Below are 17,925 nucleotides of genomic sequence, written 5' to 3' on the forward strand. Positions count from 1 at the left end.
CTCCTTTTGATTTTTCGAAAGATAAGTAATGATAATTTTACATAGATATTTTTGAACTTTAGACGAATATGTAATTAGTCATATCTGTACTTTCTCTTGTTCGACACACATTTCAATACTCTTATAAAATATAGTTCCGTGAATCATTTTGAGATTTAATAAAAATTATACATCCACGCATTAAAATCTGTGCCGCGTTCCCGTCCGCCAATATCAATATATACTATCAATATATACTATCTAGAAGGACGGAGGGAGTAAACGGGGGTGTTGGTGCAGCTCCCATTCCAAGCCAATGTCTGGAAACAACATAAATAAATATGAGCAGAGCAGGAGCAGAAGGCCCACCATGGACTGAATGAGCCTGTGATTGTGAATGTGTTTGGTGTCAGAAATTGTCAGTAATCACCGAAAACGAGCCCTGGGAACTCACTCACTTGTCACCGCCCAACCCTTTACTCTTTTCACCTTCACCAGTATACATGTCTCTGTGGAGCCACCGCACCACCCTTTTCAACCACGACCTAATTTAACACAACATATGCACTCTACAAACTTTGCTAATTTTATGGCTCCTCACTCGTCACAAATAATACATGTACATCCTGTCCTACATGCTACAATTGCATATTCAACCTTATGTCATGCATTATGCCCAACAAAATTATTAGGGGGGATCGCGGTGCGGGCGGTGCGGTTTTTCACTAAAACCGCGAACCAAACCGCGCATGCGGTTTGGTTAAAACCTCAAACCGCAACCGCACCACGCTAGCATAAAAACCGCGTAAACCGCACCACAAAAATGCGGTGCGGTGCGGTGTGGTTTGTGCGGTTTGTATGCTTAAGAATAAATATTTTTAGTTGAAGTTAAAAATAAAATTTAAATATACAATAATTAAAATCTTTTCTTGTAATGAATTTATATGATATTTATCATTTCAGAGCTACAACAACTACTAAAATAATACAAACAAAATTGTAAATATGATAAAAAAAAATATGAATACTAAGAGACATATTATAGTAATATAATCATTTCATACAAATTTGATATAATAGTAATGCGAGATTGATAAGATAATTATTAACTATTATTTGAAGAGATTTAACAAATATATCTAACATAATTATAAAATAATATATATGAATAGAATATAATTTTATTTGACAATCACTAGTATAATTTATATATATTATAATATTGCGGTGCGGTGCGGTTTGAACCGCACTAGAAAAATGTCAAACCGCAACCCGCACCGCACCGCGCGGTTTGTGAAAAATTTAAACCGCAACCGCACCACGAAAATTAAAAACCGCATTTTGTGGTGCGGTTTGGTGCGGTGCGGGCGGTTTATGCGGTTTGGGCGGTTTCTTGATCACCCCTAAAAATTATTCATAAGGCCGACATGAATATTTGATAAGAAAACTTTTAGAAATTGTATTATCGTTTTACTTTCGAGTGAGACATGCTGCTGTGTCCGGATGGTGATATTCTACCCAACATATTGGCCTCATAACGATATTGGAATACCTGTATACAAAGAAAATCCACAGCCAGGCCCTCCTGGAGATTCCCTGTGCACATCAGCTCAGTGGTTGATAGGCCCAAGACATGAATCACAGCCACCTGAAAAAAAATGCAGTAGAGAATTAGTATGTCTTTCTGCAGGTAGCTGTAAGATATATCCAATTAGAATGAATCAAGACAGATGAGTACAACGGGGCCGTTTGAGCAAGATTAAAAAAAGTGATTACATGCTTAAATTAAAGAAGTGGATTAGAAGTGAGAAGTAAATAAGTTAATAAAATGTTTGAAAAAGAAGTAGAAGCTGTGAGAGAGAATTAATAATATTCTCAGCTTTTTAAAATTACTTCTACTTCATTACACAAACGGGTCAAGAAAAGTAGAAACCAGAAGCGGCTTCTACTTCCTCTGAACAAACACCCCCATTAATATCTAGCAACTTAGAGCATCTGGGAGATGTCAAGAGGAGTGCCAATGCCATGTGGCATGACATGGACCGGCACTCTCGTTAGCACTCCATTGGAGATGTTGGGGGTGCCAAGTGAGTTGGCATAGGTGCCACTTTGGGGTGCCAAAAGTTGGCTAACCCATAAAGTAGGGTGCTAATAATACATAAAATATTCATTTGTGGTCCCAATAATACATAAAATATTCATTTGTGATCTTAATAATACATAAAATATTATTTCTCTATTAATAAAGTTGGCATCTTGAAGTGTCAAATATTGGAGAGTATTTTGAAAGAAGAGCGCGAAAAATGATTTGAAAGAGTGTAAATATAAAAAATAATATTTTGAGTTATGTGTCAAAATTGGCACCCCTTGAAGAGTGCCAACCATCGGAGATGCTCTTAGCATGCATGCAAAGTACATTACTGAGTAGTGACCAGTGACTCAGTGAGTACACAAAGTATCTAGCTAGCCATTTGGTAAATATATGAGTATTTGCATATGCATGTACATCTAGCTATTTAGCCATAAAATGGATTTATGAAACTTAACAAACATAAACTTGTTGCTGCTAGCTAGGAATGTGTTGAGAAATCACAAGTCATATTAATGATGTAGGCGAAATGCAGAATTTGTTGCTCAAAGATAAATTTGACAAAAGTCGGAACCAGGTTAGAAAACAAATTAAAGCTAGCTAGGCCAGGGACAAGAAGATCATGGTCCTATCCAGCTAATATTGACATGCAGTTGCAAGTTGGAATCATGCTATATGAGGGCCAAAAATAAGCATGGTCATATTTAGATAGCTAAGTTGTACGTACAACTGCTATTTAACACGGACTCGGAACTTGAGGGTAGACCTAAGCAAAGCCAATACCGCTCAGAATTAAGTGACCCAGAGCACAATCTGTTCAGAATTCATGTGACTACTATTTTGTTGTTGTAACTTCTTCTGAGCTGTGACCATCAGTTTCCAGCTCATTGCTCATCGCCATTAATCTCCATTCTCCAAATATAACATTTACTCTAATAATCGAACCTCGAATGCTTTGGTCAATAACTAATGCTCTCTTCATATTATGAAATCCCACTATATATTCATCTGTCTAAGAAAATTTTACTACCTCAATGGAGGCATTTTGATTTGGAACAAAACCTGAGTCTGAGCCTGCTTAGATTTGTTCGGGATCATATGGCAAATAACTTTAAACTCATATTTAAACCTGTGATTTCATTGCTAGCTGTTGGACAAGTTCTTGGGTTGACAAAGTTGTCTAGAGATTTTTTTCAAATTTGCTTTCCTATTTTTTAAGTTTTTACTAAAACATTAATTTTATTAATTATTAATTATAAACTATTATTAATTAAATATTAATAATCACAAATTAATTTTAAGTCCGATAAATGAAAGATATAGAAATAACAAAATCATTATTTTATAATAAAGTTGGTGATCCAAATTTGGATCAGTGAATATTGGTGACTGATCCAGATTTGGATCACTGCTGGAGGAGAATTTGGGGTAATCTACCCCTAAATTTGGATTTTTGGATCCAGATTTGGATCACTGCTTGAGGAGAATTTGAGGTAATCTACCTCAAATTTGGATTTTTGGATCACACCCTAAATAACAACTCATTCATACGCTGTTGTGAAACTTGCTCATTTTATGTCAGTTAGGCTCTTTAGTTCATTAATTACCACAAAACTAGTTACTTGATTGTTATTACTTCATTTTCTGGTGTTTATTCTGAAATGGAAGATGTCTGTATCTGTGACCATTTAAGCGGAGTATATGTGAACCAAATCGAGCTATTTAATTAGATATAAATGCTGAAAACATTGAAATCACTAATGCTTTGTAGCAGTATGTTTATTTGTTTCTGATTAAGGCTCTGATTATTACCTAGCTGCCTGCCTGGTTTTCGATGTGCTGATTTCTGAAAATAAAACGCACACTACTATGCTCTCTCTGATTTGGACATTGAAATGGCTTTTCTTGGACTCACACCTCTTTACTGCACTTGCAGATCTTATGCTTTCACTCTGAAAAAATAGAGATTTAATGAAAGTTTACGTATAGATATATTTTGACTTGATGAATCCCAACTTACACAACTAACCTATTGCAGATACAGTAAAACATCTATCTCTGCTTCATATGTACTTGTGTTGCAGATGTGGGATGTCCACTTTTAAGTTATCAATGGAGGATTCTTGTAACCAACATTCTGATTCTGCTAAGTTCTCAGATGGTGCTGACCTGTTCAGTCTTCTTCAGGGACGACAGAAAAGTAATTGGTTGGTTTAAGGTTTGAATCCCAAGAGATCACCTCATGCTACAAACACTTCGACTACATATGTTTTTGAACAGGGGTAGTTGACAGATGTGGGCAGCTTGCGTACAATGCATGCATGGAGTGGTGGAGGAAAATTCAAGCTATGTATTCCATACACATATTTTGGCACAATTGTATTCAAAGCCATCAATTCTCTTTATGAAGTTGCAGTTCTATCATTGCTTCATGGTTGTAGTGAGTTTAACAAAAATGAAGCTTAAAAAATATAGGCCAAAAAGTTATATCATGTATAGGAAGTATGCTATGTATGAAAAACTCCAGTGCCTAACACATCAAAGCTGCAATTTATATATGCTTGCAAAAGGAGCCCGTGAAAAAGCATGAAACAAGCATCACTACAAGCATCATAAATTAATAAGTTTTTAAACTAGCAAAACTATTATGTGATGCATGATTAGCATTGTTCATCTTTATTAAATTTGGTTGAAAGTAATTTGAGCTCCATGTTGAGGTTGAAGAGTCATGACCGTGTTAGGAGTAGGATGGTGTGAGTTGAAATGAGAAATTTTGTAAGATCACAGCCAATGCAACTTTAACTTGTATTGTTGCAAAATGGTTTCCAATACACATCCTTGGACCCCAGCCGAAGGGAAAGAAGGCTAGCCTATCTTTAGATGCCTTTGCAACTCCTTCTGAGAACCTTTCTGGTTTGAACTCCTCAGCATCATCGCCCCAAAGATCACGATCATGGTGGATATGCAGTAGAGGCAATGTGATATCCACTGCAGCTGGTACAATGATGTCCCCTATCTTGGTTTCTTTGGAGGTTTGTAGGTATAGAGCAATTACAGGGGAATATAACCTCTGGACTTCATATACTATCATAGTGACCTACAGGAAAACCAGAATGTTGAAATGCACCGGAGGAAATTCATTATACTCATTCCCTTTGTACGTGTTTGTTTAGGAGTATTCAGGAAAGGGAAAGGTAATTAGCCTGATTGATTCCCTTTGTACGTGTTTGTTTTGTAAAAATCATCATTCCCTTTCCCTTTTTTAGTAGTGGGTTTACCCAATATTGCTCATAACTCATTCCCCACCCCCAACTAGGTATTTGGATTCCATTTCCTCACTTTTTTTCTATTTTGAGTTATAATTCATATTTTAAACAATTAAAATAAAAGATTATCGTATAAAGTATTTTTAAGAATTAAAAATAATTTTTAATTTAATTGTTTAAATTAAATATAATTGTGACATAATTCACATGTTAATTTATTTTAAAAAATTAATAGTATGGTTAAATAAATTATATTAATTTATTAGAATGTAAATAAATTATCTTGTTATAGATATAAATACATTTAACTCTTTTGAAATTGTATAATATTAAAAAAATTGAATATAAAATTAATAACACAAATTTTCATTCCGTTTCTGCCACAAAACCAAACAGGTAAAATAATTCAGGATCATTCCTTTCCTTTCTCCGCGTTTCCGTTTCTGGATTCCATTCCGTTTCCTCGAAGCGAACCAAACGGCCCCTAATTAGATTAGGCCAAACAAGATTCATAAAATACGTATTTTTGGGTAAGAGGTAACATACATTTCTGAGGCGGCTTATGCCATTGAAACTTGGGACATTTCTTCCACATACTTGCAGAACTTCCTCCCTGGCCTTTTCTGCCCAGTCTTGGTGCATGGCTAAGACGACAATTATCCAAGTCAACCAACTTGAAGTTGTCTCATGTCCGGCAAGGTAGAACAACTTGCATACCTCTATGATCTCTTCTACTGTCATTTGGTTCCTAATTGTGCCACTCGCATTATTTTGCAGATCTATTTGTTTAATGGATTGCACGAGGAGGCCTTATAAGTCGTCGCTCCTGGATTCTCCTGCTGTTATTGATCTGTCTTTCTTCTCCACTAATGTCCTGAGTATCGAGGTAATCCTTTTGTTCAAGCTGTATCTACTTCTATTCTTTCTGGTTGGAATAAACCTGCTTAGCAGACATCAAGGTGAAGTGATTGAAAGGATTCGTACATTAAAATTTTATTGTTCTGAAACAAAATCATATTTGCTAGTCGAGTAAATATGCGATGATATACCTTAAACCAGGAATGTATACAGTTTGCATGGCTTCCATAACTAGCACCTGGAGTTCTTTTTGTAATTTTAGGATCTTCCTGCCTTCTTCATAGCTGCTACCAAATGCTGCCCGAGATATGATATCACGCGTAAGATCTTGAAATTCAGTCCAGACATCGATTTCACAAATTCTCTGAGTCCCCGCTAATTTATTCCATCGATCAACCAGCATCATACAACTATCTGCGGATACTGGTACCATTCCTTACAACAAAAGAAAAAAAATCTGTAAATGTAGTCAATATGCAAATCATTTGATAGCTAAGCAAAGTTAATAATCAATTTTCATTTTTCATTTTGATAATTAATAGATTTTGCATCTTAATAAACAACTTGACACAGCCAAAAACCTTAGAGCCTCGTCTTCATCATCTAGGATTGTATCTTCATTTTGAGGTTAGTTCTTGTGTTGCATGTCGTTGAAGCCAAAGTTTGTGGCTTTAGTTCTTGTGAACTCAAGGCTTCGACTAAATGGCTTAAAGGATGGGCAAGATGTGGTCATGGAGAGATGCTACACTTCTATTTTGCCAATTCACACTCATTGTTCATCACATTTGCCAATGATTTTAGAGGAGCCGAATGTATATATGTATTGTTCTTCAAAGTTTCACAAGTTTTGGTTTTGTTTCTTGCTTATTCCAAAGTTTTGATGGCTAAAGTGAAGTTTTGTGAATCTCCAGCCCTTGCATGCCTTGTATCTTTGATGATTTAACATTTTATAATGCTTGTGTATATGTTTTAGCCATTGCATGTAGATATATAAAAAGATCCGAGACAAAATGCCATGAATCATGTTCTTGAGCCTTGTTATGTGATTTTTATGAGTTTCATGCCATGATTCATGTGATAAAATGATATTTTATACTATATATGATGATATGAGGTTATGGTCAGTAGGTAACATGGAGATATCATGCTTGATTGCTTCAAATTTTTGCTTTAAAATGCTAAGTGGTGGCTTGTCTTGTAATTTGTTTCCTTGCTTATCTTTATAACTGATTTTCATGCTTAGTTAATTCAGAATGTACTTCATATGATGTTATTCAGTAGGTGATAGTGTAGTTTAGGGCTTGCTTTGTTTGGTTGTTGGTTAATGTTGGAGTATTGAAGGGAATTAAGGTGGAAGGAGACACTTTGGTCATAGCAGGGCAGAATTGTATACCATAAGTTTAGGTATTTTTAGGTGTGTTTTGGTAAGGCCTTGGTAGGACTGAGCTCAAAGAAGTTGGGAATAGGTTTTTACATGCCTCCAGTAGCTTTATAATCAATAAAAACTTCCATTTGGTTAGGTGCACACACACATTTCAGAGAGCAGCTCAAAACAGGGCCCTTCGGGGTAAAGTGGACTGTTGGTTATTATCATGTCATAGGATAGGACTTCATGTGGCCTTGGTTTAGACAAGTATAATTGAGTCTTAGAAAGCTTAACAAGTCATTAGAATGGATAATTGAACTAGATAATTAAGTTTTAAGTTGGTAAAAACAGGGCAGTGTGGTTAGCAAAGTTCTATGTCAACTTGACATGGAGGCCTGGGGAGGCCTGAGTAAGGCCTTGGTGTCAAACTAACTTCACAAGTTAGATTTAAGTCTTGAGAAGCCATAGGAGTCAGAATTCAACCAAGGCACAAGGTAGAAACATATGTTTCTGCCAAGGCACTCCAAGGGGTGCCAAAGTGTCTAAGCAGGGGAGTCCAGTTGGGGCATTGGTTTTTAAAGGCCTTTGCAGGTGAGGCCTTCGATTCATATCATATCATAGAGTTATTTTAGAGTCATATTAACCTTTTGTAATTTGATTGGAGTGAATTCCTTAGGTGGAGATACCTTATTTCCACCAAAACATCCAAGTGTCACCATCAGAGTCATAATTAGGAACCAAGTAAGGGTGCATTGCATATGAGTGTGTCATAAGTGAGGCCTTGACCTCATGATGAGTTTGGGAGATACATTTAAGTCAAATAAGTTAGTAAGAGTCAGTTTAAGTGAAGGCACTAAGTAGAAGTGCCTTATTTAGCCAAAGCACACAAGTGGTGCCAAGGTAAGCATTCGGGTAAGTCATGTTAGTGTGCATTGCATTTGTGAGTCTTTTGAGGTGAGGAACAAGTGTGACTTACTATATTTAGGATGAGTTGAAGTTAGTAAAGTGGAATTAGGATTATTGATCATAGACCTTATGTGTTACTTGATTAATTGCTTAAGTGACTAAGGTAGTAATTAGAAGTTAAGTGAGCACTACTAATTAAGTAATAAATTGCCATGCCTTTGCTATATGTTATGTGGATTACTTGATGTATATATTGCTCATAATTAGTTCAATTTAAGTGTGTATATATATATATATATGTATGCATATTTGTGTGTGTGTGTATATATATAGCTATACGCGAAACGGTAGTTAACAATTGTGGTGACGAGGATACTATTAATTTTAGGTGCAAGTAGGAGGCCAGGCAAGGAACCTCTAGAAGATTCTGTTCAAGTAATCGGTAAGCTTAGTCCAGGCAAGTGAAACTCTCAACTTACCTCTCTATTCTGTTTATGATGATTGAATACCTTGTGAATGCATGACTACAGCTTTTATAGAATGAATAATCCCTGTTATCACCCAATAATTAAACCTTGGATTTAGGTAGTTGTTTTCATACTTAAATTGACCTTTTTCATATTATATCACCTCATACCCACATGAATCTGATCTAATAGTCCCTTAATATAGCATGAGAACTTGAAACCCCTTATACACTTGAAGTATCACTTTGGGAACCCTGATCTTAATAAGATTCCCTAATTTTAGAAAACGTGTCACTGGAACCTTGAAATACATATACTTGATACCTTTCCCTTGATCAAGACCCTTTTGAAATGAACTGTATTGATTAAAAGGAATTGGATGGTATTTTCTAATAAGACTGAGTCGCCAGTCACTGTTATATTTTTAAAATCTCGGTAGCGGGGAGCCTTATGGTTTTATATGTCCAATGTGTGCCGAGGATCCTCATTAGTTGTGAATCACTTGTTATGTGGTTCGGAGCTTGATTTGAGCTGATCATCCCTCAATGCTCATAGCGCCGTGCAGATTTCCAATTCCAATATTATGTTAATACTTGAACCGTTACTTGAAATTTCACATTGTTGATTTACCTTTTGTTATTATTACACTTGCATATGATGATTGTTATGAATTGTTATTCACTTGATGAGCTTTTTGCTCATTAATATTGTTATTTATGCCAACCCTTCAGTGAAACCCGATGATGGCCCGATTCAAGCAAACCGTTCGTAAGACATGTGGGGGCTCGAGGTATGCTTACCGTCAGATGATTGAGCAGGTTGGGAACTTATAGTTCCCTATTTCCTTTAAACTTTTGGGATTTAAAATTTGTAGTAATATGACTTAAACACTTTTAGTTTCTAATATTTTAGATGTTCATACTCATTCCAGAGATCCGGGGATGGTGGGTAAGACTTGTAGTTCATAATCTAAGGCTTTGTAATACTTTATCCTTAATTTTATATTATGCATGCTTTTGCTAGTTAGTATTGTGGGTCTGTCACAGGTTGGTATCGGAGCGACAGGTTTGAGTCATCGAACAACATAGGATAATTGAATGTAAGATAGGAATTTAGAAGTTAGGATGAACTTAGATCATTGGGCTTTTGGGACGTTAAAATCTATAATTTTTTTAACCCTTTTACTTATAACCGCGCACGTGTATATATATATGTGTGTGTGTGTGTGTGTGTGTGTGTATAACTGCTTGGCAGGTATCGTCCTCATCGACTCCCGAATTCCCGACTACTGTGCCATTTCGGCTTCCTAATTTAAAACCTGAAAGCATTAATAAAAGATTTAAAAGAGAACATTTTAACCCCCTAAAACAACAGGATCGCATCCAGGTTATAGTATTGAAATTAGAATCAACTACTACCATTATCGGATCAACTTCGATAAGAAGAATCACTGTTAATCTACTATAACTATAGTTTACAACTGAATCTCAATTACACAATTTCATCTAAGACCAACCTTGAACATTTCCCTGAATATCTCTCTTGACTATTGGATACTTAACAGCTCACGCTCTTCACCTAGCATTAGCCTTAATATCCTTCTCCGAAAATCTTCCCTGTAAAGTTAGTACATAAAAAGGGATGAGCTTATAAAGCTCAGTAAGCATATACGTACATTTCAACTGAGTTTTATTCACAAAACTTGGTGAACCAAATCAATATTTTATCAGAGTCATCAAAACAGTTTCACACATCAAGATGAGTATGAGTATGAGTATTCAAACACGTTCAAAGTTCACACGTTCTACTGTTGGGGATCCCGGCCAGCTAAACAATTGGTTTAGCTTTCCTTCCCGAAGGAAGTATCATACTTTACTTCACAGAGGAAGCATCACACATAGAACAAATGTAAGAATACTCATTTCTCAACAGAAGTCATCAATAAAATGTTCACCAAAACATCATAAAATATCACAGTGAAGGGTACAGTATATACTTACAGTGCACAACGTTCTCGAGTCCTACAACTTCATTCCCTAGAATGTTCACACATTTATTAATTTTAAGTCACACCTATATTAATTCTATAATCACAGCTAACCTAATAACTGAGCTAACAAAACTATAAAAATAAATCATTAATTAGGAATAAATAAGTAGATGTACCAAATTTAGCAGTGGCGCTTCCTAATTTTAATAAGCTAGCATGTGTTGTATATATATAAGGAAAGGAGTGACCCTCCTTTTACTCCTTCTCGATGTGGTACGAAGAAATTAGTAATGTAATACCCCGAATCCATTTTATTTGAATAATACATAATGAGCATTTTAATGTGGTGTAGTACAACTTCTATATTGAATATAAAACTCCCAACCGACATTGATAAAAGAAAAGAGCAAGAATAAGAATATATAGCAAGAGTCGAGGCAAGGTTTAACAAAAACTTGTTGATTTTGGCCAGGCGCCCTAGAGCGCCTTTCTAGCGCCCTAGGAGCGCCTTGCCAGCGCCCGTAAGCTAGTAGCACCCTGGAGCACCTTGGTAGCGCCCTGGGAGCGCCTTGACAGCGCCCGTAAGCCAGCAGCGCCCTGGAGCGCCTTGCTAGCGCCCTGGGAGCGCCTTGACAGCGCCCGTAAGCCATCAGCGCCCTGGAGCGCCTTGCTAGCGCCCTTGGAGCGCCTTGCCCTATTTTGTACCATGTTAGGTCCAATCAGACGTAGAAGAGGGGGGGGTTGAATATGTCGTACCAATTTCTTCGATTTAATTTAATTGCGGATAATCTTGTTTCAGTCCATGTTATATCAATCGTAAATAAATAACTCCAGCAAGTCGAGGAATATTCTTTGTATTAGAAATAATCCTCGGGTGCTACAAATTCCAACACAAGTGTCGGCTGCAGAGACTACAATCACTCTATTACAAACTCTCGATAAAAACGATATTCTAATTTTAACTCTCGAGAATGTGTATAGTGTGTGCACTTACAAAGTGTGTAGTTGTTCTCAAATGAAAACATCAACCTCTATTTATAGGCTTTCCAACAACTAACCATGGTTAACGAGTTCGTCCTGGACGACTTGAGTTCGTCCTGGACGGATTCGATTTATAAAAATAAATCTAACTCCATACTGTAATGAAAGTTGCGCCAGGAGTGCATATAGTGTATATATATATTAAAGTTGCGCTTGATATATATATACATATATATTTGAAAGTTGCGCTTGGATCAGTACAAGAGGAGTCAAAACTTGCGCGGTCAAACCTTGCGCTGCACAGTAGTACTCTGTTGAGTACTTAGAGTTTTACTTAGAAAATGAAGTTGCGCCTTGCAATATGGTGAGAGTGAGGCGCAAACTTTGACTTTGAGTCAAAGGTTGCGCCCACAAGAACTTCTTCAGTATCCCTGTATGGCAGTGACTTAGAATCATTTGAGCAACCGAAAGTTGCGCCTTTGACTTTGGTCAAAGGTTGCGCTTTGAGGAACTTGCGCCACTTCTGCATACTGGATGGGTACTTAGAAAAAGAACTAAGTAAAGGAGAGTTGACCTCAGGTCAATGGTTGCGCCTCAAAGTGATTTCCACTGTAGTAGTAGAAGTAGTACTTAGAATGAATTCTAAGTATTATAAACTTGCGCCATTGGAAGTACTCCCCTTGATATCTCACATTTGACTGAGATTTGACTTGAAGTTTTACTTTTAAAAGAAATATATACATATGTATATTTATATATATATATATATATGTATTATTAATTGATTTATTAATAACTTGAATTAATTGCTTATTCAAGAAATTATCAATTAATGCCACATATATAAATATATATCTATATGTATATTTTAATTTTAATTTCAACAGTAGCTTGATTGACTTGATCAATAAATCTGTTGATCGAATCCACTGAATACTTTCGTATGTCCTGACGTCCTGTGCACTGGTCTGGTTCACGAACGACTCGAACTGAAATAATCCCTTGAATTCTTTTGCTTGATAATATACTTGATCAGTCATTCCGGGTTAGATGTTGCTTCGATAAATTTGATTATAAATAATCAAATGAAATATACTGGAATCTTCTGGTCTTTGATACTTGATCTTCAGGCAATCTTGATAGCAGAAACTGATTGTGCTTTATTCTTCACTGAGGCTTGAACATGTGAATGAACTTCTTCCAGTGGACGGATTCTCGTCTCAGATATCTTGATTGTCTTTGTCTGTTCGTATCGAATCTCTAACCTGTAGATTCCTGTATTATACTTACGTATTGTTTCCTGTCTTTTGTAGTGTTGAGTTATCGTAATTACATTTACGTTACATTATGCTTTACAATCTCCCCCTATTTGATTGTTAGAGTTCGACAAGCAAATCCTTTAAGAGGATAACTCAACTGACACAATGAAAAAGCATACTAATTTAAACAGGAAATAATACTAAGTACAGTCTGGATTATATCTTACAATTTCCAGAAATCAAAAGTAAATACAAACAGCCATTGTTCCTCTAGCCTGAACTAATCTCTCCTTGGTTTCTTGGCTCTTGCATTAATCAGCTTTTGCTCTGCTCTTCTCTTTGCAGCTTCCTCCTCTTTCTTCTGAGTGAGCTTGTTCTCAATTTCTTCAATCCTTGCAGTGATGGTACTCAGTGCCACTTGCTCCAGTGTATTCTCAGGTGGAGGTTGCTCTAGATTCTTCTTCATCTTCTCTAAGGTCTCGACATGAACCATTTTCTTCAACTTCTTAAAGGTGATGTTCAGCTCCATTCCTTCAATTTTCATGATGATTCTTGATGGATGAGCACGAACCCTTGAAGTGTTGTGGACAGTCTCTACAGCTTTTCTTATTTCTAGAAGATCAATCAAATCTTTGAGCACACTCTTGTCTTCTTTCACAACTGACAACTTAACAGCAGCAACAGCAAGAATGATTCTTTTGGAAGAGAATCTTCCAATTTCTGTAAGTGGTATAGCAGTGGCTTCAGAGTCTTTCTTCTTTTTGAATATCACACAAGTAGGATTGTAAGTGACAACAGGAGCTTTTTGATTTTCAGGAACTTCAGGGTTTAGTGGAGGCAGTGGATATGGTGGTTGACGATTGATGGCAGATAGGTCTAAGTCTCTCAGAGCAGCAAAGTTCAGACGATAGGCATATAGCAGTTCAGCAGTTAGTCTTCCCTTGCTTGTCCTTGAGCACTTCTCCCTGACTTGAGCTTCCAGATATTTCAGTATACGAGGATTGTATGTTGACAATGCTTCATCAGTGAGTCCAATACTCTGAATCATACCATCCTTGAAATACTTGATACCTGAAGGCTTGTCATGAATTTCAACTCCAATATCAGAGATCCATTCTTCCACCATATCCCTGAATATTTCATTATGCTTTCTGCCGGTTGAGATGATCTTGTTTCTTACCACAAACAGCTCAGTTAAAGAGAGATCTCTGAGAAACTGACTTGACACATGCTTGAGTCCATGGTCTTCTCTCTGTAGTTCAAATGATATGTTGACCATCCATCCTCTTCTTGGAAGAACAGCAACTGACACAGTAGAAATGATATCATTCAACACCTCGTGATAATCATGTAAATCCTTGTAGTTGTTCCTGAAGGAGTCAAAGATATCTTTTACTTCGTCATCATCATTGTCTTGAGTGACCTCTGGAAAATCAAACACAGATCTAGCAATGTCCCATTCAGCTCCATCTTTATGTAAGTTGGCAAGTCTCCTTTCCCTTCGAATTCGTCTTTGATTTTCTAACTTCTCCCTTGCTCTCCTTTGCTCAGCATAATCCCTAGAAACATCAGCAATATCTTGTGGATTTGCAATTTCAAACTCTTCAGGAGGGAAGATGTCATTGTGATATGCAAGTTCATCAGCAAAGACTTCATTGTCTGGGATTTCTCCTTCTTCAAGATCTTCATTCTCAGCACCAACCATCCTTATCACTCTGTCATCCACAAACTCATGGATGTATTCATCATGACTGTAACTGAATTGATGTTTAAGAGCAGAATCAATCAGTTCTTCAGACACTCCTGTGATCACCCTTTTTCCCTTTGCTTTTTCCGCTGCTCTCTCCCCCTCAGTTGAGTAATCCTCTCTGGAAGGTTGAGATGCCAGCAATTTAGCTTCAAGAGCAGCCAACCTTTGTTCCATTGTTGATTTGATTTCCACTAACTCCTCCCGTAGAACAAGATTCTCAGCTTCAAGATGTTGAACTTTGAACTTCAAAGCTTCAAATTCTGTCACAGATACAGTTGGAATAGTAGACTCAATTGTAGGTTGGGTTGATGGGTTCTCACTAGTTCGTTCTGCAGGTGTTTCTCTCATTTCACTCAAGACTAGAGCACTCAGTGGGTCAGAGGGTTTCTGTATAACAGGTTCTGTAAGTGTTTCCCTCTCACTCAAAGAAGTTCCAGCTTCTGTGGATGTACCTGCAAGGGAAATCTTCTTAGCCTCTTCTAGAGAGGTCACAGAAGGTGCAATGAAGGTTCGTGAGCCTTCGTCCTCAGTTTCCTCGTCAGATGAATCTGAGTCATTAGAAACAAGTTGCTAACTACTCGAAGGTAGTGAGTCCTTAGTTGGATCCTGAGTTGGAATCTCAGGGTGGGTAGACACAGGGCTCGAAGGATGTGATCCTTGAATAGGCGAAGCACCCTGGTTTCCCACAACTGCCTTTGACGGCGAATGACTTTGTGACAAGTCCTCTATAACTGGCACACTTCCTGATATGAAGGGCTCAGAAATAGATTGCCGTTCACCTTCGAGAGGTGAAGAGTCCCTTATGGGATCTGGGAATGTTCCTCCCAGGGGGGTAGACAAGGATGGAGAATTTGGCAATTCATCCAAGTTTCCCCCAGAAGCCTGTGAAGGCACTTGACCCTGAATAGGATCAGAAACAACAGTGTCTATCCCTGACATGGACGACAAAGTGTTAGCAACCGTCAATTCTTCAACTGTGTGTGCAACCTCACTGTGCATTGTAATATCATGTGGCTGAGGTGGTGAAGAAATAGACATATCTGCAGTTGTCTCAGGTTCTATTCTCCTTTCCTGACTAGGAGACAGAGCTGCAGTTTCAGAAACAACCTCCTTTTGTGGTGCACTTAAGGCACTTTCTCCCTCTCTCTCAGAAATATGAAGTGGTTGGCTGAGGGGTTGAGAAGTTTCTGCTCCAAGTGTTTGTGAAGTGGTGCCTTGGTTATGAACTTGGGGGATTTCAAGTTCATTGGCACTTGTGAGAAGTGGTGAAAGCTGATTGGAATCCAAAAGATTCTGAACCCAATCAGGTGCACTAAATGATAAGTTGTCAGAATCAGAATGGATACCTGACTGTAGCAGTGGATTGTAAGTGTTGGAGAAAAGCTCATCAACATCCACCATCACATCATTAGAAGGTGCAGCTGCAGTGGTTTGAGCAGGGCTATCCACTTCATCCTCAGAATCAGTGGAATTATCCTGCAAAGAATCCTCTCCTTTAGATTGAGCATTGTTGTCCGAGGATGTTTCTGCATCTTCCACTATCATCTCTTCTTCAACTTGAGAAGTTTGAGCCTCAGGAACATTGGCTTGACTAGGTGGCTCAGTGACTTGCTCAGATTGTTCTTCAGGAACCTCTTCTTCAGGAACTACAGGATCAACAACATTCTGAACATGTGGTGGAGGCAAGTTCTGGTTGTTTAGAAATTCTTGCATTGCCTCCGGAAGGACCACATGTAACACCCCAGTCCCACATCGAGGAGTGTGTGGACTTTAGTTCAGTTTATAAGCATAAGTATTACTACCAATTGCACCAACAAATCATGATCTTTTGGGGGCCTGTGGTGGGCTTGTGGATTACCCAAGTTGTTGCAATTGGGCCAGTATATTTGGCCTTATTTTCGGATTCGGATTTCGGGACTTGACCCGATTTTCGAAAAAGACTCGGGATTTGACCCGGGTTGTTTCATATGGTATTCAGAGCAGGCTCTCGAAAGCTTGATTCGTCAAGTTGCCGGAGGTGGGGACACGAAGGCTGGTGGTATTATCCCGCAATGGACAGAGATCCGGAGGCGGGGACACGAAGCCAGCCGGCATTATCCCACAATGGCTAGAGAGGTTCGATCTGGGCCTATGGGCTATCCGTTTCGGCCTGACGAGGACGTCAGGAATTTAAGTGGGAGAGTTTGTAACACCCCAGTCCCACATCGAGAAGTGTGTGGACTTTAGTTCAGTTTATAAGCATAAGTACTACTACCAATTGTACCAACAAATCATGATCTTTTGGGGGCCTGCGGTGGGCTTGTGGATTACCCAAGTTGCTGCAATTGGGCCAGTATATTTGGCTTATTTTCGGAATCGGATTTCGGGACTTGACCCGATTTTCGAAAAATACTCGGGATTTGACCTGGGTTGTCACACCACATCCTCATTATTGGTGTAGTTTTGATGGTTCTCCAGCATAGAGATCACTCTTGTAGTCATGAAAGAGCATATGACATTGTCTATATTAGGATAGACAGCTCTTTCAGCAGGAGTCAGCAGTTGGTTCAGCACTATCTGGAAGAACCGAGGATACAGAAGTACATTCCTGTTCTTTCTTAAGGAGTCCTGAAAAGTTCCCATTATCAGATGCCCCAGATTAATCCTTGTGTTCTGTGCTATTGCAATTCCAATTTCTTGGTTGAAGGTAGTAATTCCATGGAACCCTCCAGTCTTTGGTGCAAATACATGAGAAATGGAATTAAAGAAGAAATTCCATTCTCGAGGTAAATGCTTGACGTACATCTTTGCTGGAAGATCACCATTCTCCCTCTGGCAATGAATAGCAAAGAAGAAGTTTATTCTTTCAGCCCGGTCTGGAACATCTTCAAAATTTTCAGTTGGCAGATGGAGTGCATTGTTCAGGGTGTGTTCAGTTATCATCAGTGTTCGTCCCTGAATGACACACTTGAGTCCAAATACCTGTCCTTCATTTACAACAGAAACAGAAGACAGAAAATCTCGAAGTAGAGATT

General features: G+C 37.9%; 1 protein-coding gene across 1 annotated transcript; it reads right to left on the reverse strand.

The window, feature by feature from the left end:
- Positions 1 to 4,724: 4,724 nt before the first annotated feature.
- Positions 4,725 to 6,625, reverse strand: LOC108198108 (cytochrome P450 CYP72A616). The gene is given in 4 exon segments (XM_064083580.1): positions 4,725 to 4,811; positions 4,813 to 5,165; positions 5,881 to 6,274; positions 6,384 to 6,625. Coding segments are annotated over 4 exon segments (1,053 nt in total). The 3' UTR covers positions 4,725 to 4,747.
- Positions 6,626 to 17,925: the final 11,300 nt, after the last annotated feature.

Source organism: Daucus carota, chromosome 8 (assembly GCF_001625215.2).
Source record: "Daucus carota subsp. sativus chromosome 8, DH1 v3.0, whole genome shotgun sequence".
Classification (NCBI taxonomy): domain Eukaryota; kingdom Viridiplantae; phylum Streptophyta; class Magnoliopsida; order Apiales; family Apiaceae; genus Daucus; species Daucus carota.